The sequence below is a fragment of the Rhincodon typus genome, chromosome 9, assembly GCF_021869965.1.
Source record: "Rhincodon typus isolate 14 chromosome 9, sRhiTyp1.1, whole genome shotgun sequence".
Taxonomy (NCBI): domain Eukaryota; kingdom Metazoa; phylum Chordata; class Chondrichthyes; order Orectolobiformes; family Rhincodontidae; genus Rhincodon; species Rhincodon typus.
This window is the reverse complement of record NC_063340.1, coordinates 22,625,979-22,646,924: the sequence shown is the minus strand read 5'-3', so window position 1 is coordinate 22,646,924 and position 20,946 is coordinate 22,625,979. Positions and strand designations below refer to the sequence as shown.

General features: G+C 40.8%; 1 protein-coding gene and 1 non-coding gene across 2 annotated transcripts in view; both read left to right on the top strand.

The window, feature by feature from the left end:
- The first annotated feature begins 1,026 nt into the window (after window positions 1–1,026).
- Window positions 1,027–1,098, top strand: trnad-guc. Its single transcript has one exon. It is a non-coding gene; the product is annotated as a tRNA-Asp (tRNA).
- A 470-nt stretch (window positions 1,099–1,568) lies between these two features.
- LOC125484060 (parkin coregulated gene protein homolog) overlaps window positions 1,569–20,946 on the top strand; it is a 181,197-nt gene continuing 161,819 nt past the window's right edge. Inside the window, exon 1 of the mRNA XM_048601301.1 lies at window positions 1,569–2,297. Coding sequence (XP_048457258.1) covers window positions 2,172–2,297 — 126 coding nt within the window. The 5' untranslated portion in view covers window positions 1,569–2,171. The remainder of the gene's footprint in view (window positions 2,298–20,946) is intronic.

The window sequence follows — 20,946 nt, the reverse complement described above, 5'->3', positions numbered from 1 at the left end:
CCCAGATTTGCTCCCTATTCTGGAGTAAATCGTTCTGGATTCATTTCATAATCACATCTGATTATGGGGATTAGTTACAGAATGCCTTGTCCGTGTTGCAACAGCATTGCAAATTAACCATTTTGACACAGGGCTGAAATTTCTCACTACAGCATCTTGTTTCACCAAATGAAAAGTCCAAAGAAACTGGAAATCAGAAACAAAAACAAAAATTGCTGGAAAAACTCAGAAGGGTCACTGGATCCAAAGTGTTCATTCTGCTTTCTATCAACAGATGCTGCTAGACCTGCTGATTTTTTTTTTCCAGCAATTTCTGTTTTTGCCTCTGATCTTGTTTCACCAATTAGTTTGTTTGCCTCATGTTCTATTCCCATGGAAAATGTAGCAAACCTTTTATGTATGGAGGAAGAGCATTTCAATGAATAAACAGAGGATTTCCAGAATGTATTTCAAACTTCACAGAGGTCATCAACATAGCAATCTTCGCCACAGCTTTGGCTTGGTTGTACAGGGAGAAGGGGAGAGCTGTCACAGTCCTTGTGGACCATCTTTGTAATTCAGAAACTAAAACAGAAGTTGCTAGGAAAAGCTCAGTGGTTCTGGCAGTATCTACGAAGAGAAATCAGAGTTGACATTTCACATACACTGAAATTTCCTCAGAAGTCATTCATTGTCAACAAATTTCAACCTCAAGTTGCATCGTATCATGTGTATATTGAAATAGAAATAGATAACAAGGAACTAAACATGTTTTACAGAATCTGTCCATATTTTCTAAAACAGTAAAGCAACAGGCCAATTGGAATGGTTCCATAGTTTTTTGTGTAACTCAAGTCAGGTTTGGTTTGCATTAAACATTGTAAAATGTACATTGTAATACATAAAGTTTTATATACAAAATTAATTAAACCATTGAACAGATTAGATTTAGTTAATTTTACTATCTCTTAGACTTAATTGACATCATTTAATTATTCTATGACTATCTTTTTACTAACATGAAAGCCAGTTTATCCAAACGAGAAATCCTCGGTAGTATAGTGGTTAGTATCCCCGCCTGTCACGCGGGAGACCGGGGTTCAATTCCCCGCCGGGGAGATAGTAGTTTTGTTCACACCAACACTATATGGTGAATTAAAACATTCTATCTAATTTACATCTGATTTCTCACCTCAAGCCAATATTTGTTTAAAATTTTCGTTTGCTATAGTCAAAGATGATGGATTATTATGCTAACAGAACGTGCGTACATGACATGTCAGCAAATACGACTGAAGACGACCTAGCAATAACTTTATTTCAAGCCGTCACCTACCGATCATTTCTTTGATCACTTCAGCTCTATAAAGGGGATACGTCTTGCACTTTGGGGGAAGTTGAATTTTACAGCACGTCACCTGTAGATATTCCAGTTAAAATCTGTAGGCCAAGTCATTCTGCGCTTGCGTGCAGCTTTCTTCCTCATCAGAGAGTTCCAGGATTGTTTACTAACACGGTGGAGAGCGCTCGAAGGCAGAGGAAGAGGCGGCGCGCGAGGAATAAGAGGAGGGGCTAGGGCACGCGCGCGAGGGTAAAGGGTCGAGCGCGTGAATTTGGAAATAAAAGGGTTTACAAGATGGTGAGCAACTAGTATCATATACATCATGTTAAAGAATAAATAAAGGAAGGAGGTCCACGGAGATCATTAAGGGTTGTGAAAACCAAGGACGCGGGAGGGTTGGTGCCACTGAGCGATTGGGTCGCCGAGAAAAGAGCCCGAGAGACGGCGATTGTGAGCGTGAAGTTTGAAACAGAGTAATCCTCATACCAGGAAGGAGGAAACAAAACAGCTTTAAAAAGTGTTCTCTTTAATGTTTTGGTTCAATTTTACTGAGGATACTTCAAGAGTTGAAATAACAAGTTGGCTCAGCGTGCAGTCGGGGCACCCGGATTCAAAAATAAGTCCGCTCCAGTCACGTGATATCTGTCAACTGAATTAACGGGAACGCTTCGGCGAGACGGAAATGACGGCGTTTGTTTAATATATCTCTCTTAGCAACGGGGTGCCAGGAAAACCACCAGCTGTTTGTGAACCAAGATTTTGTTCGAAACGCCGCAAGAACAATATAACAACAGTGGAATTTGTTCAGTAGGAGGTGTCTTACTGCTACTCTGCCTTCACAACAAATAAAATGCCAGCTGCCTACGGACTGGAAAAGGGCAACCAGAAACTTCTGGCGACAATGTATCAAAGACCTAAGAAGGATCATAGAGTAACTGAAGGTTTCACAGTGAAAGCCATGATGAAAAATTCCATTGTAAGTAGCTAAATATTCATTGGATCACATGCTTAAAAGCAAACTGCATGCTACTTCAATCTCCCTCTTAGTATGTGTGATGTTTTAAACGAAAATTTTCTTAGCACCAGCTCATTATTCTTAGCTATAAATTTGTACGAGCTCAATGCGTCCAAAGACAAATTTATTCTTCGACATTTTATAGCACCTTTTCAAGTAGTGAGATGCCCCCATCGAACTTGTCTGTGTTCAATAAGCAAGGCAAAACTAAGAGCAAAACTTCGAACTGTATGTTCTGAAAAGTTTCACAAATGTAATTCTCAGAGATTGGAACAATTTAGCAACAAAAGGATTTATTTCGTACATAATTGCCGCCGTTAAAGGCGTTTATTAAAATACTCTGATTCTTTAGCAGCCTTACTTAGCAAGTAGTTGAATCATGTTGGAAAGATAAAAAGGTTCCGGCGCTGATCTGTTTTGAATTAATGCACGTCAGGTCGGTCAGAGGTTTTCAAGGCACATGTATCTGAAATACTGTGGTTACTAGAAATCTGAAATAAAAACAAACCGCTTAAAATACTGTACGTCAGGCAACATTTCTTTCAGGTCAATGATCTTTTGAACTCTTTCTTTCGTGCTGCAGTTGATTTCAGCACCTCCAGGCCAGGAAGGGCAAAATTCATAGTGTTCTGCTCCAACAAGGGGCACCTTGTTAAGTACCCTCTCGACAATTCACCATTCGCGAGGTACCATATGATGACTGCTGTCTGAAATGTAATATACCCCGACGAGGGAATGTCAGGAGAGGGAACATGTGACAATTACTAAGAAAATGCACTGGTGTTTATTTCAAAATAAAGTGTCAAATCTCGATATCTCCAAGAAACAGATGATATTAAGCAGTAAAAACACACTACCATCCGACATGAGTGACCAGCGCCAGAGGATAAATCAATCACTTCACTATCAAATAGGATTCTCATATTGCAAGGAAGAGCTGGTGGCTGGAGATGAACTCTTCCTAGTGTTTAACTGGAGTAAATTACAGCTCCTCCATGATTGTACATTGACCAAACAGTCCAGCAATGCCCAAGTCACACCTGGGTGTTGTCAATGATTGCTAGATGATATGGTGTTTTGGAGCTGTTATCTTTCAGATACTTTCTAATCAAACTATTCAGAAATGCAATTAACCTTGGAGCAGATGGGACTTGAACCTCTCTCTGTCTTTGTGTTACTATGCAGAGATTATTGAAGGTTTGAAACCAATTGAGACAAACTGTAGCTAAAGCAAACAGGACCTTTTGGTTCTCTTAATATAACCATTCACTATTAATCAAAGCACACCATTCTTTGCTTTTTCAAGCCATTGGTTAGCTGTCATCATGTATAACAAGTCCAATGCTGCTGACCTCTATTTTATTAATCTTTCCCTACTCTGTTCTTTGGAAATGTTTCACACCTCCCCCTGGATGTCTGTCTCTGCCCTGATTTGACTTATGTAACACGGTCTTTTATCAGTCTGTAGATGTATCCCCATAACCAGTTTTCTGCTTTTTGTGTTGTGTGCCAATTATCCTAGGCAATGAGTTATAATCAGATGAACTGACAGCACTATCACATTTTAGGAGAAAAAGCTGTAGTCAGTAAGGAAACATGTATGTAAGGGTTGAACAGGAAGCATTATTTGAATTTAGAGGGAAGACATATCTGTTATTGAGACAAAACCAGAAAATTTCAGCAAACAGCAAGCAACTACTTGTTTGCAACTTTGGAGAGCAGACATCACTTTTAAGCTTTTGAAAATGAAAAGTTGTATTTGTATGTTTGGGAGCACATGGTGTTCAATTCTAGGGAAACAAGCAAGTGTTGGGGAAATATTTAATTATTTTTATTCAGAAGGAAATGCATTGAATTCTGGATGGAAAAGCCAGTAGCAGAGAAATTTTCAATTCTTTATATAATGCTCTACAAGTAGTGTCATTAACTGGCAATAAGTAGAGGATAACCTATTTAAAAGGAATGCATAATCTGAGTGTCAGTTTATTTATCAGGGAACCAGTACCAGGAAAGATGAGCAGAAAATGACTCTCCAAATCTTCAAATTTTCTAAATTAATGAACGGTCGTTTTTTTGTTTTTTTTTCTCTTAAATTTAAAAAGTCAGCAATGGGTGGAATTAAGGTTATGTGCACAAAAGGAGAACACAAAAGGAGTTAAGTCAGAAAACATGTTTGAGAGTTCATGAAGTAACTATGGTCTGCAACAATATTTAACAATCAACTGTTTGAATGGGAAATTTTGACTGAACCCTATCAATGTTGGCATACAAGCTTTACCAAAATTTGTGGCGACAGCTAGTGTCTGAATGTGCAAAATTTCGATGTATGGGTAATAGGTAAGAAGTAATTGAGTAATGTCTATCTTTTTTTTAAGGGTACATTTCCTCTAGTTGTCAGTTTTAAATAAAAATGAAAGTTCAACCTGTAATTGTTGTCAACAAATAAGATGCAAGATGTTTTGTTTGGTTTTCTAAGATAGTGGCTGTATCATACAGGTGGACAGATAATTTAATGGATTGTGATCCTTGGTTTAAAGGTGCATTGGTCCTGATGTTAACTGAAAGGCGACTTCCACATGTAGTTGGAATTGTTTGGCAAAACCCAGAAGTCAATTCAGAAGGTCAGAATCTCTGATAGCAAAATAATTGGAGCAATTTGTTTTAACTTCAAGGTTTTGAAAATGTAATAAATAGGAGCTGGAGCTCATCATCCTTAGTCCTCCAATAAGAATGATAATGGGTGATCTTCTGCCTCAGCTTTCCTGCCTGCTGCCGTGTCCCTTGATTCTCTAAGAAGCTAAAAACCTATTTATCTCCCCCGTGAATCTACTCAGAGGGAATATCTACAACCTCTTGGGTATACAATTGCAAAGATTCACACTTGAGTGAAGAGGTTTTTCCTCATCTTTGTCATAAATGCTCAACCCTATTATTCTGACACATTCTCTGGTTAGGGGAAATCTAGAATATGAGGATAAAACAACCTATCAAGCCATTGTAAATTTCACTGAAGTGAGTTCTCATTGGTTTAAACTCCAGAGAATAAAGGCCCAATTTACACAGCTCTTCCTCATTGGTTCCTGGGATGAGAGGTTTATCCAATCGAGTGAACCTTCACTGCACTGATTTGTGGTCTCCATGAACTGTACTATTTCAATGGACTAATGGTGTTAGGTAACCATTATGGATTCTAGCTAGCTTGGGCATTGAGTGCCTGTACTGCAATCATGAGGCTGATCTCCTTAGAGTAGGGGCTAAACTGCCCCTACTCTAAGTCTGTTGCATCTCTGTGTCTTATTTATCTAGAAGTGACAATTGTCTGATTCTTAGGCATTCCTGTAAATTATTTGTTTACATTCTAATATAAAAAGAATGAATATATGAATCCTGACTAGAGCTCTTCAGTACAATCTTTTATTCCTCATTAGAGTCTAAATAGCATGGTGATTATTGATGTCAGAATTGCATCACGTGTATCATCATTAACACATTCATTCCTGTCATAGCAGATGTTCCAACTTTAAGTCAATTATAAATAAAAGCAAACATCTGAAACAAAACAGTGTTGGAGAAACTCAGCAGGTTTGGCAGCATCTGTGGAGAGAGAAGCAGTTAAAGTTTCAAGTCAAGTATAGCTCATAGAATTGTAGGTGCGGTCTCATGTTTTTGTACAATTGTTACAGGCTCCTTTTATTGTAATCCAATTGTCTTGTAATAAATTCCATTTGTTTTCCTAATTGTTTGCTGTACCTGCTAATGTACTGCATTTCAAATGAGTGTGCCTAAATTTCTGAACATCAACAATTCTAAGTTTCAAGTGATGCCCGAATGCTTTGCTAGCCTATTCCTTTCTCAAGAGTGAATAACCTGAAACTTCCCCATAAAAGAAACTGCATCTGACACTTTGTTACCACTATTCAATCTGTCAAACTGCTTTACAATAACTTCAGAGCTTAGAATCCCATTGAACTTTGTGTTGTCAGCAAGCTTGAATATGTTACTTACACTCAGGATCTTCATCCAAATTATTACTCACATAAGTGTTATGCTGAAGGAGGCCATTCAGCCCAGCATGTCTGCAGTGGCACTTCACATAAGCAACATTACCTACTGCCAATCTCTTGCACACTATTTCCAACCAAATTAGGATTGAATATCCTTTTGAAAGCCTCCATTGAATAAAATTAATAAAATGCTATTCCACAGACGGCCATTCAACCCACCATGTCAGTACAGGAAAAGATCCTTCGGTCCAACTTGTTCATGCCGGCCAGGTATCCTAAACTGAACTAGTCTCATTTGCCTGCATTTAGCCCATATCCCTCTACACCTTTCCTATCCATGTACCCGTCCAAATGTCCTTTAAATGTTCTAATTGTACCCACTTCTACCACTTCCTCTGGCAGTTCATTCCATACGTGCACCACTCTCTGTATGAAAAAGTTGTCCCACTGTCACTTTTAAATCTTTCCCCTCTCACCTTAAATTTATGCCCTCTAGCTTTGGACTCCCCCAACCTGGGGGGAAAACCTTTGCTTCCACTTTTTATCTATGCTGCTCATGATTTTATAAATCTCTATAAGGTCACCCCTCAACCGTCTACACTCCTTTGAAAGAAGTCCCAGCCTATCCAGCCTTTCCTTATTACTCAAACCGTCTAGGCCTTGCAACATCCTGGTAAATATTTTCTGAACCCTCTCCAATTTAGTAATATCCTTCCTATAGCAGGGTGCCCAGAACTGCACACTGGACTCCAAAAGTGGCCTCTCTCACATCTTGTACAACCTCAACATGACGTCCCAACCTCTGTTCTCAATGGTCTAAGCAGTGAAGGCAAGTGTGCTAAACACCTTTGTTAACCACCCTGTCTACCTGTGATGCAACTTTCAAAGAAATATGTATCTGAACCCCTAGGTCTCTCTGTTTGAACACTACCCAGGGCCCTACCATTAACTCTGTAAGTCCTGACCTTGTTCGCTTTACCAAAATGCAATACCTTGCATTTATCCAAATTAAACTCCATCTGCCACTCCTCAGCTCATTGGTCCAATTGATCATGATCTCTTTGTAATCTTGGATAACCTTCTTCATTGTCAACTACGCCACCAATTTTGGTATCATCTGCAGACTTGCTAAACATTCCCACTACATTCTCATCCAAATCATTTATATAATTGACTAACAACAGTGGACCCAGTACCAATCCCTGCAGAACACTGCTGGTCATAGGCTTCTAGTCCAAAAATCAACCCTCAATTACCACCCTCTGTCTCTTACCACCAAACCAATTTTGTATCCAATTGACAAGCTCTCCTAGAATTCCAATTGATCTAACTTTACTAATCAGTCTACGATGTAGAACCTCGTCAAAGGCTTTACCAAAGTCCATGTAGACAACGTCTACCGCTCTGCCCTCAATCATTTTGGATATATTCTCAAAAACTCAATCAAGTTTGTGAATCACGATTTCCCATGCACAAAGCCATGCTGACTATCCCTAATCAGTCCTTGCCTCTTCAAGTGCACGTAAATCTTCTTTCTCAGAATCCCTTCCAACAATTTACCCACTACTGCAGTCAGACTCACCAGTCTGTAGTTCCTGGTATTTCCTTACAGCCTTTCTTAAAAAGAGGCACAACATTAGACACCCTCTAGTACACCGGCATGTTGCCTGTGATGATAGGTGATACACTTGTAACTTTGCATTCTTCCATTTCCCAGCATAGTCTGAAACAGTGCATTCCAGCTTGCAACCATTCACTGCATACAAAGGGGTTTTCTCATGAGACCATTGCTTCTTTAACTTATTACCTTAGATTTGTGCCCTCAGAATCTTAATCCATTTACCAATTGGAACAGTTTTCCCTATCTACTTTGTCTAGACCCCCTTGTGATTTTTGTACCTCAACCAAATTTCTTCACAACCCTCTATTCTCCATTGAGGACAGTGCCAGCTTCTCCAATCTTAACATAACTGAAGTTCCTCATTCTTGGGACCATTTGCCTGAGTCTTTTCTACACCCCCTCTTAAGCCTTTACATATTTTCTAAAATGTGGTTCCCAGAGCTGAATGGAATATCTGAATTGAGGATAACCCAGAACTTTTTCACAAGTTTAACACCACTTCCTTGTTTTTATAGTTTGTTTCTATTGATAAAGCCCAGGATGCCATCTGCTTTATTAGGTGGTCTTGCAACCTGTCCTGCCATCTTCAGTGATTTGTGCACATGTACACTCAGCTCCACTGCTCCCTCACCCTTAATAGAGTTGTACTCTCATTTTATATTATCTCTCTTCAATCTTCCTCCAAAAATGAATAGCTTCATAGAACTGTACAGCACAGGGACAGGCCCTTCGGCCCACGCTGTTGTGCCAAACATGACGCCAAATTAAACTAGGAGCAAATTACTGCAGATGCTAGAATCTGTACTGAAAACAAAGTCGCGAAGTTGTATAGAATACTCATGAATTGAAAAACAGTGCATGGTCCCCTTAGGAGATTGTGCTTTGTCTGTGCTTAAAAGCTTGTAAGCATTGTACAGAGAGCCCCAAAATTGGAACAAATATATCAAAAGGCCTTACAGGTGGCAGGCAAAACAGCAGTCTTGTTTTGATATTTTGACAACAAGTTTGAATTTGGCCAATTAATTTAAACGAAGCACTCGGCGATTCAAAGCCAATTGAATTTAAAAACTGATGGTGTTGACAACCTGAAACCAATCATATTATAAAAATTTGATGTGTCATAGGGGATATACAAGAGGGTTATTTTTGAAGATCGGGGGAGAGCCAATTGCCAGCCGAAGCGAAAGCAAATCCGCCATCTGAGAAATAAACCTGGCTCTCTCAAAAAGTTGTTAAGCTCTCTTAAACAGCACCAAAGGTAGCATGGCATTTTTTTTTTAGCTCAGAGAAAACATCCATGATGTGAGATCATCAGAAGACAGGCTGGAGAAGGCAGAGTGTTCCAGAAGAGACAGTCTGTGTGAGCTTGGAGAGATTAAGTTCTAGTTTATTAATTGGGTTTATATACGGGGGACTTGTGATTATTTGAACAGCATTCCAGTAGAATTGAGTTCAGTTAGGGAATAGTCAGTACTGAGGGGGAATTGTTCGGTTTGTTAGTAATTCTGTTAATTTGTTCATTGTTAGGGTTAAATAAATAAATTGTTACTTGTTACTTATAAAGTGGAGATTAGGGATTTTCTTTCATCTAACCACTCTTTTGACAGATTACGAGGGGTGAGACAAGCTTCTCTGGGTGTTTCAGATTTAATTATTAGAAGGGAACCTCAACATCCATCATAAAAGATTGGGGCTTGTGTTTTGGTTTAATTATCAGAAAGGTTTGATTTTCCCCTTCTCCGTAACAACAACAAATGCTGGAGATTACAGCGAGTCAGACAGCATCCATGGAGAAAGAGCAAGATAACATTTCGAGTCTAGATAACCCTTCATCAGACCTGAAGTGATGAGGATCCAAAATAGACTAATGCCTTCTGCCAGCTCTTGTTCCATGTCCCTCCATTCCTTGCATATTCATGTGCTTACCTAAAAGTCTCTTAAATGTCGTTATCGTATCTGCCTCCACACCACCTCTGGCAGTGCTTCCATACTCCTACTACTCTGTATAAAAACCTTGCCCCTCACATCTCCTTTGAACTTTCCCTTCTCACCTTAAATGAATGTCCCCTTGTTTTAGACATTTCACCTTTGCGGAAAAAGATTCTGACCATCAACCCTGTCTATGCATCTCATAATTTTGTAGACTTCTATCAAGTATCCCCTCAGCCTTTATTGCTTCAGGAAAAAACAACCCAAGTTTTTCTAGCCCCTCTTTATACCTCATACTGTCTAATCCAGGCAGCATGCTGGTAAACCTCTTCTACAAAGCCTCCACGTCCTTTCTATAATGTGGCAAGTAGAATTGAATGCAGTACTCTAAGTGTGGCCTAACCAAAGTCCTATAAAGCTGCAACGTGACATCCTGCATTAAATTTCATCTGTCCCTCCTCTGCCCATTCCACTAAGCTGCACAACCTTTGAAATTTCTATATATTGTTCATAGCCACCTTTTGTTTCTGTTACTCATGGAATTTTGTATTTACGTTGCTCCTGTTCCTTTTATTCCATGAGTTCTAACTTTGTTTACAATCCTGTTGTGTGATACATTTATGAAATGCCTTTTGGAAGTCTGTGCAAACCACATTGACAGTGCTACCTCCTTCAAACCTTTTTGTTATCACAACAAAAAACACAAGTATGCTGACTTTCCTTAATTAATCTGCATTTCTCTAAGTCGCCATTAACTTTGTCCTGAATTATAGTTTCTAAACTTTTCTCCACTTCTAGGGCTAAACTGCAGATCCTGGGCTTATCTTTACACTTTTTTTTTGAACAAGGGTGTAAGACTTGCAATTCTCCAGTCCTCTGGCACCAATCCTGATATAGATTGTGAATAGCCAAGCCCTAGCAGTAACTCCGTAAGTTACTGGTACATAGAGCACAAGAACAAGAGGTGATGTTGAACTTTTGCAAAATGCTTGTAGACCTCCACTGGAGTATTGTGTATAGTTATGGGAGCCACGTTAAGGGAAAGATGTGAATACATTGGTAGAGTGCGGAACTGATTTCCTAGTGTGGATCCAGGAATGAGAGACTTCAGCTATGAGGAACAATTGAAGAAGTTGAGGCTATTCTCCCTGGGGAGAAGAAGACTGAAAGGAGATTTGACTGAGATTTTCATCATCATCAACTGGACAGAGTATATATAGTGAAGCTGTTTCCATTTGTCAAGGAGACAATAATGTGCAGATATAGGTTTAATGTGATAAAGCAAGGGTGATATGAGAAAAAAACTTATTCACACAGAGAGTTGTTAGGGATGGAAAGCACTCTATGGAAACACTGTGAAGCCAGATTCAATTGAGGCATTCAAGGGGGCACTGGATTTTGTTTTGTATAGTAAATGCTGTTGCAAGAATACGAGGAAAGGCAGGAGATTGGTACACATTAGTAGAGTTGGTCTAGATAATAGAAGCAGAGGAGGCTCAATGGCTTGAATGACCTCCTTCTGTACTGTAACAAGTCTGTGAAACTGCCTGCATGAAAATGCTGTGTTTATCCCTACTCTCTCCTTTCTTTCCTATTCATTAATCAATCCGTTATGAGACCTTCCAAATGCTGTATTGTTTTTTGGTGACTGTCTTATGTCAATGGTTTCTTTGTCACAGAAACAAAATCTCTAGGCTGAACTTTCACTTTGGGTCAGAAGTCAGGAACATTTCCAGGCTATAAACTAGGGGCATCAATTGCTCACTGGAGTGTTGATTGGGGAACCACTTAATTGTCATGATAAATATTTTCTACCTAGTTATGAGTGGTAGGTGAGCTTCAGAGCTAATTAGAGGATTTTGAGATTAATGGCCAGCAGGCTGCAAGTGAGGGTACGTAACTATGCTATTTCCTATCTATAACATAATGGTAATCTCACTGTGGAAGTAATTCAGTGCCCTAGGCTAATGCTTTGGGACATGGGTTTGAATCCCACATGGCAGGTGGTGAAATTTTAGGGCACCCATGTAACCACTGTTGATTGCCCTAAATACCCATCTAGATCACTAAAGTCTTTAGGGAAATAAAATGCCATCCTTACCTGGTCTGGCCTACAGGTGATTCCACACCCAATCCTAACTGCCCTTTGAAATGACAAGGTGTAGAGCTGGATGAACACAGCAGGCCAAGCAGCATCGTGGAAGGAGGAAGGCTGACGTTTTGGGCCTAGACCCTTCATCAGAAATGGGGGAGGGGAAGGGGGTTCTGAAATAAATAGGGAGAGAGGGGGAGGCGGATAGAAGATGGATAGAGGAGAAGATAGGTGGAGAGGAAACAGACAGGTCAAAGAGGCGGGGATGGAGCCAGTAAAGGTGAGTGTAGGTGGGGAGGTAGGGAGGAGATAGGTCAGATGAGGGAGGATGGACAGGTCAAGGGGGCGGGATGAGGTTATTAGGTAGGAAATGGGGGTGCGGCTTGAGGTGGGAGGAGGGGATAGGTGGGATGGAGAACAGGTTAGGGAGGCGGGGACGAGCTGGGCTGGTTTTGGGATGCGGTGGGGGTTGGGGGGGGGGTGGATTTTGAAGCTTGTGAAATCCTTTCCTACCTACTAACCTCATCCCGCCCCCTTGACCTGTCCGTCCTCCCTGAACTGACCTATCTCCTCCCCACCTACACTCACCTTTACTGGCTCCATCCCCGCCTCTTTGACCTGTCTGTTTCCTCTCCACCTATCTTCTCCTCTATCCATCTTCTATCCGCCTCCCCCTCTCTCCCTATTTATTTCAGATCCCCCTTCCCCTCCCCCATTTCTGAAGAAGGGTCTAGGCCCGAAACGTCAGCCTTCCTGCTCCTATGATGCTGCTTGGCCTGCTGTGTTCATCCAGCTCTACACCTTGTTATCTCAGATTTTCCAGCATCTGCAGTTCCTACTATCTCTGCCTTTTGAAATGGCCTAGCTTGCCACTTAGTTGTTTCAAACCCCTCCAAAGTATAAAAAAAGGCATGAAATTGGACAGATCACCTGGCATCAATTTAGGCACGAGAATTGACAATGGCACACCCAGCCCTTTTGGTTCTGCAAAGTTCTTTTTACCAACATTTTGCCTTGTGCCAAAATTAGGGTCCCACAATGAGCAACTGCCTGACTTGGCCATACTCTCAGACAATGTTTCAGACACCACCATCACTGTCCCTTTGTATGTTTTGACCCATCACAAGGGTACTTCTACCAGAGATAGCAACACAGTAATAATACAATTGAAAAGGAGCTGCCCTTTACTCTGAGCCCAATGAAATGCCTTGGCATCAGGGTCAAACATGGATAACAAAATCCACTGCTGATTTTCACCTACAATCTACCCTTCACTAATGAATCAATACTCCTCTATGTTGAACACCATTTTGAGACAGTACTGAAGATGACAAGGGCACAGAAAGCACCTTGTGGGGCACTTCAATGTTCACCATCTGATAACACCAGTACTGACGAGCAGGCCGAGTCCTAAAAAATGTTGTTGTTACATTTGGTGTGTTGTAATAGGTGAGGGAACCAGCAAAAGGGAAACATCAACTTGAACTTGGCCGCCAGTCTACCTGTGACAGATTTATCTTCTTAGGCAGTATTGATAGGAGTGAACACTACACTACACAATCCTCCCATCTTGGGCATTACCATTACCATCATTTGGCATTACCACTGTACTAAATGAGACAGACTAGACAAATCCAACAGGTCAAAATTGGGTACTCATGGGTGCTGTGGGCAATCAGCAATAGCCAAATTGTATTCAACCAAGTCTGTAACCTCGTGTCCTAGCATATCCCCACACTGCCATTACCACCAAGCATGGAGATCAACCCTAGTTCAATGAAGGCCGCAGGAGGACGTGCTCGGAATATCACCAAGTATACCTAAAATTGCGGTGTGATCTTATCATGCTGAACTATTTCCATGTCAAACAATGGAAGCAGCATGAAATAGGGAGGGTTAAGTAATTGCACAACTAATGGATCAGATCCAAGCTCTGTAATCCCGCCACATCTAGTTGTGAAATTTGGTGGAGAATTAAACAACTCACAGGAGGTGGATGGTGTACAGATATCCCCATCCTCAATGATGGGGGAACCCAGCTCATCAGTGAAAAAGACATGGCTTAAGTATTTGTAACCATATTCAACTAGAAATGAAGAGTGGATTATTCATCTTGAGGCCTCCAGTTTCAGAGATATCAGCATTCAACCATTTCAATTCAGTCCATGTAATATTCAGAAATAGCTGAAGGCACTGGCTACTGAAAAAGTTATGGGCTCTGACAACATTCTAATAATAGTTATGAAAACTTGTGCTCCAGAACTAGCTGCATATCTGGTCAAGCTGTTCTAGTACAGCTACCATACTGGTATCCATCCAACAATGTGGAAAATTGCTCAGGTGTGTCCTATTCATAAAAAGCAGGACAAATTCAACCCAGCCAGTTACTGCCTTCTTAGACTACTCTGCATTATGAGCAAAGTGACAGAACGGACTGTCGACAGTAATATCAACTGATGCTCAGTTTAGGTTCCACCAGGAAACACTTGGCCTCCATAACCTCTTTACAGCCTTGGTCCAAACAAGGACAAACAGCTGAATTCCAGATGTGATGTAAGAGTAACTGACATCAAGGCAGCATTCAACTTACTATATCATTAAGGAGCCCCAGCAAATTTGGAGTCAGTGGGAATTGGAGGAAAGCTTCTGCTGATTGGAATCATACCAAGCACAAGGGAGGATTGTTGTAGTCATTTGAGGTCTGTTACCTCAATTCAGAACATCACTGCAGGAGTTCCTGGGGTGGGGGGCAGGGTGGTGATAATGTCCTAGGCCCAACCACTTTCAGCAGTTTCTTCAATGACTTTCCCTCCATAAGGTCAGTAGCAGCAATTTGCAATCATCGGTGTTCAGCACCATTTGTGACACATGAGACACTGCAAAAGTTTGTATTGATATGCAGCAAGATCTGAACAGCATCTAGGCTTCAACTAAAATTTGCATCTCACAAGTGGCAGATTATGACCATCACAACAGAAGAAAATATAACCATCACCCTTTGCTCAATTGCTCTCACATCACTGGGACCTCCATGAGCAACATCCTGGTGGTGATCATTGACCAGAAGCTGAACTGGACCAGCCATGAAAATAATGTTGCTATAAGAACAGGTCAGAGGCTAGGCACCATCTTGTGTTAGCAGAAGGCCACAGTCAGCCATTTTATATTGCCTTCAGCATGGGCAGTTCCAGTGATTCTCCCCTCTGGGCCCTTTTTGCCCATGATGTCCAGGGATGTGTATGTGAGGTGGATTGGCCATGAGAAATGCAGGGTTATAAGGGTAGGGTAGGGGGTTGGATCTGGGTGGGGTACTCTTTTGGAGTGGACTTGATGGGCTGAATGGCCTGCTTCCTCACGTAGGGATTCCATGATCGTTCTATCTCTCCAATGCCTGTCAACTATCCAGAAGGCATAATTCAGGAGTATGATGGAATACTCTCCACTTGGGCTGGATGAATGCAGCTCCAACAACACTCCAGAAGCTTGACCCCATCCTTGACAAAGCAGCACATTAGATTAGCATCCCATCTAGCATCCTTCACCACGATCAACAGTTACAGCAGTGTTTACTAACTGCAAGATGGATTGCAGTAACTCACTAAGGCTTCTCCGATAGCATCTTCTAAATCCAAAACCTCTACCACTTAGAAGACAAGGGCAGCTTACGCACAGAAACGCCAGCACTTGCAATTTCCCCTCTAAGCCACATATTATTCTATCTTGGCATTATTTTCCCATTCCATCACTACTGCTGGATCAAAATTCTGCAACTCCCTAATTAACAGCACAGTGAGTGTCTCTATTCCCCATGGACTTGAGGTTCAAGAAAACAGCTCACCATCACCTTTTCCATGCCACTAAAAGATTGAAAATAACTGCTGGCCTTGACCAGCAATGCCCACATCCTATGAACAAACAAAAAATACTAAGAGAGCAAGTCAATGTGTATCCTCTCACCAACATAAAGTTTAACAAAAAACAGAACTTGCATTATTGGAAGTGAGTCCTTAGCAAATTTGGCTTTGCCTGAATCTTTAACCATGCAAAAGGTGAAGTCCCTAGGTTTCTTGGAGAACTGGACCCCAGACCTGCCACTGGCTATGCACCTGCAGACTGTTAAACTGCCCCTCTTGCATTGAGAAACTGCAGGCCAACTGGAAAATCACAGGCCACTTCCTCTGTGCCTTGTTAAACAGGGCTAGGGAGCACAAACAGCTCGAAAGATGGACAATTAAAGTCATAACTTATCATGTAAATTTTATTTTTTGCACTTGCAGAATCCTGTTCCTTTTTTTCCTTTTATTGTCTTGGGGAGTTGGTTATTCAAAACCCACTGGACCAAAGAAAGGGTAGTCTTTAAAGTGAGTGGAGTAAGACATATTTCAAAGAATAAAAGATAAATTGGCCATAGTCCCAGAGAAACTAAGCATCTGTAAGCAGGTTACTGTGAAATGCAACTTGATAACACTGGATCAGAGCGCAGACAATACTAAAGACCCAAAAGGATAAGATAGAGCAGTTGCAGGGGAGATGGAATATGTGGGAGTGAAAGGGGGATTACTGTAGAAGGAAAATGGAGAAAGTAAAGCAGTGATGGGGAGAGGGAAAACACTGATTAGTATAAGGATAAAGGGGCAACATGGAATTTAACCAAATGTACAAACTTCATGTGAAAGTGAAAGTAAACTCATGCTTCACTTTGTGCATTGAGTATGTAACATCTAATTTCATATGTATAAACTTAGTATGTGCATCATCCATTTAGTTTGAAAGTTATACATATTTATTATACATATAGGTAGTACTATTAGTATATATGCTTGCACAATCCAACCGTTAGATTCACAAAAGTCATTCAAATACTTATTGAGTTTTTGTCAGATGACATTTTTCCATCAACATTTCTAATACATAATGGAGGATTTAAATAATTTTTAAAAATGTAATGCTCAAGAAACAAAGTGATGACTGTAGTAAATGTTGTTGTTATTATGAAAAGGGTTTTCTTAGTCCATTTTCCTCTTTTCATATTTTGCTTTTTTTTAAAGGTAATTTGCCAAGTGGCCATTCTCAATGTGTAGGTTTTGGTAATGCATGTTGGAATGCTGTTTGACTGGATAGTGTCTCAACTGAGCTAAATACTCTTCTTACCTGATGATCATACACATGCATTTTCAACAATCAGGAAGCCACATTAGTTTCCTTTGTTTCTCCACCTTAGCTCAGCGGACATTAAAGCTAAATGGTTGTGTTGAAGTGAAGTATCTCCATTCAGATTGAGGTCTTCATAGTCTGTAAGACTGTGTAGTTGTCAATCCACAGAATAAAAAGAATAAAGCAAATAAAAGTAAACTCGGCAAGCTCAAGTTCTGACATTAACATTTGATCCCTGAACACTTGGAAAAATGTGATTTGTTTTATATCAGTTTGTAGACTAATTTCAATTAGCAACTCCGTTCAATGGCTGCTCAGTTTCTAGACATCACATTATAAGCCAATTCACTGCTTAATCTTCAAGCATTATATTACTAGTAGGTAATAGAAGAATCAATTACCTAACCCAGTGATGCCAATACCTGATGAGTATTTCACCAAGTTTATCCAGGCAAGAGTAAGAATGTGAATAGTACACTGTGAATGAGAAAGAAACCTGCTAAACTTCCAGCAAAAATACTGGATCATTTAAATATAAGGAATGATGCTGCAGTTTCAGAGGTACCAGGAAAATTCGGGAATGGAAACTGGTATCTCCTTATCAAACTGTATGTAAAAGCAATTTGTTATAGACACTGAGAAAAATTCAATAATTTTATTGACCCTCTAAACTTTTAGGATTGATGCAGGACTTCTGCTTCTGAAAATCCCTCTGAGTTAAATCTTACCGTATTTTGTCCAAGTGTTATTTTTTTGTGATGTTTTATGGAGGGTTTCTCTCCATGAAGCTTTATCTGTTTTCTCGCATGATTTTCCCAATTTTGCCTCATTACCTAACTACCTGTTCCTATAATGTCCCTCTCTAAAACGATGCTAGTCCAATTCTATCACTGCTAGGATATCCCAGAATAGACTGATGTCAACCCTGGCACCAGCATTATTTTGGAACACGAGTCATGCACCCAGTGAAGCATTAGTCCTTCACTATCAACATAGTGGCACAGTAGCCATAAACAAAGCACTTCTCACAGCACAGAGGTGGCACAGCTGATAATGCCTCAAATACATAACTTCACATTCCCACCTCTACTGCCGTTTAAACACCAACCCATATGCTTCATCCCATCTTACAATCTTATCGAAGTCATTGCTCCTCTCACACAATGCCCACTGAAGTTCAGCAACTCACCATTGTTCACTGTGATGCCATCACAGACAAAAAGGCCTTCAAACAATGTAGAATATTAAGTTTTATTTACAGAAGGGTCCTACCACACTTGTCCAATCAGCAGAACCTCATCTTTAGCATGTCTATCATCTGCTCCATTATGGTCCTGACCAAGGAGTGGACTGCATTACATCTGCACTGTGCACAGCAAGGGGATTGTGTAATAGGGTCATCAGTCATTGTTGTAGTGGACAGTAGTTGTCCTACAGCAAATGCCTGTCAGGGTCTGCATCCATAGATTCCCTACAGTCTGGAAGCAAGCCATTTGACCCATCGATTCCACACCAACCCTCCAAAGAGCATTCCAACCAGACCCACCCCATTCCCTATCACTGCATTTCCCACCCTAGACATGAAAGGCAATTCAGCATGGACAATCCATCTAACCTGCACATCTCCAGACTGTGGGAGAAAACCAGTGCACCTGGAGGAAACCCACGCAGACATGGGGAGAATGTGCAAACTCCACACAGACAGTCGCCCAAGGCTGGAATCAAATCCTGGTCCCTGGCACTGTGAGGCAGCAGTACTAGCCATTGAGCCACCATGTCACATCCTCAAACACAGCAGGAACATGAGAGTTCTCAAGGATTGTGGCAGCTCCTAAGGTAGCTGGACATAAACATATAAGAAGTGGTACTAGTTGCTCATTAACGAAATGGAATCCTTTTTTTTCATTGATGAATTTCATGGCATTGTGAAATGGCCTACTCCACATAATGTGTGTGCAGTTAACACCCTGCATCTGGGGGCAGCTAGCTATCTTGCTGAATCCTACGGCCAGGCTGCAGCATTGACATTGACATGGAAAAGGAGATGATAAGGTGTAATTTGGCACAGATGACATCAGTTGATACCTTGATGTATCTGTGCATGGAAGATTGAAAGATCCCACACAGATGACCTGTGGATTCCTGAATCATACAGTTATATAAAAGTTCAAAGCAGCTGTCATCTTGATGGCCATCAGAAAAGGATCAACACCAATTTCTTCAGGTTGCAGGTCCTGCTTTAGCAGCTGCCACAGTTCAGTCACAGTGACCCAAATATCCTAAGCTTGCACTGACACTGTGCTTCACTCATCCAGATGAAGTGGCATAGAGGACAAAAGATTCTGGGCCTCTACTTTTTCTGTTATATCCTAAAGGATGTTTCAGCTGATGGAGACTGTTAGTCTTCTCCTATGTTTGCCTTTGTGGCATGGCAGCAAATGTGACAAATGCACCTGCTATGGCTGAGTCTGTTGGTCACACTGGCAGCGAACCTGTGTTCGAAACAGAAGAAGCTCTTAGTAATGAGAACAATCAGTGGTTGTATGCTTATCAAATGACTGTGCAACGTGTTCCTGCAAAGAGTCAGACACATTACATTTGACAAAGAGGGTCATTGAATGACTCATTCTGATGTTGGATCTTATTTCAATGAGTGATCCACCAGTCATAGAGTCACACCACAGAAACAGACCCATCGTTCCAACGTGCCCATTTCCCAAACTAAGCCAGTCCCACTTGTCCCAACTTGCATTTGGCTGATATCCTTCTGACCTTTCCTATTGATGTACCTCTCCAAATGTCTTTTAAACATTGTAACTGTACCTGCATCTACCACTTCCTCTGGCAGGTCATTCCACATATAAATCATCCTCCGTGTGAAAAGGTTGTCCCTCCAGGTTCTTTTCAAATCGTTCTTCTCTCACTTGAAAAATATGCTCTCTAGTTTTGAACTTACCCACCCTGGGAAAAGACCCTTGTCATTCACCTTATCTATGCCCCTCATGATTTTATAAACCCCTCAAAACCTCCTACGGTCCAGTGGAAAAAAAAAAGTCCTAGGCTATCCAGTCTCTCCTTATAACTCAAACCCTCCAGCTTCAAAGAAATAGTAGCAGAGTGTAAGTGCTGCATGTGCACTAATCCCTTCTCCCCCAGCCCCACATCACCCATGGAAAGGCATCGTTGCATATTAGAAGTCTTCCAGTATATTTACAGTTTAAATGGAGAGGCAATCAGTTCCACGCCCTTTTGTACACTAGGATGTCTTGCCTTTTCTGTGTCTAATATGACTTGCAGAAGCATCTTTTAAGACTACATGTGATTATTTCTGCCTCGGGGTATGTTTGTCTGCAATTTGCAAGAATTCATAACATGGCCAACATTGACTGTAACATCAAATATTAGTACATAACGTAAGAAATAAGAGCAGGAGCAGGAGTAGGCGATAGAGGAATAATGTGGTTGATGGCCAAAAAAAGAGTTTTATATTGTTAGAATTAAACAAGAATAGAAGAAATATTACAACAAATATTACAAAGTGAGAGAGTGGGAATGCATTAGTTGATAACATAAAAAGGAATCTGAAAACATTTTATAGATATATCAAATAACAAAATATTAGTCAAACAAAGTGAAATATTGGGGTTCTGAGGAAGGCTCACCGGACCCGAAACGTTAACTCTGTTTGTTTCCTTCACAGATGCTGCCAGACCTGCTGAGCTTTTCCAGCAACTTTGTTTTGTTCCTGAAATATTGGGGAGATCATCTTGAGGAGGCAGAAGGTGCATGACTGAGGTATCATATGAGTAT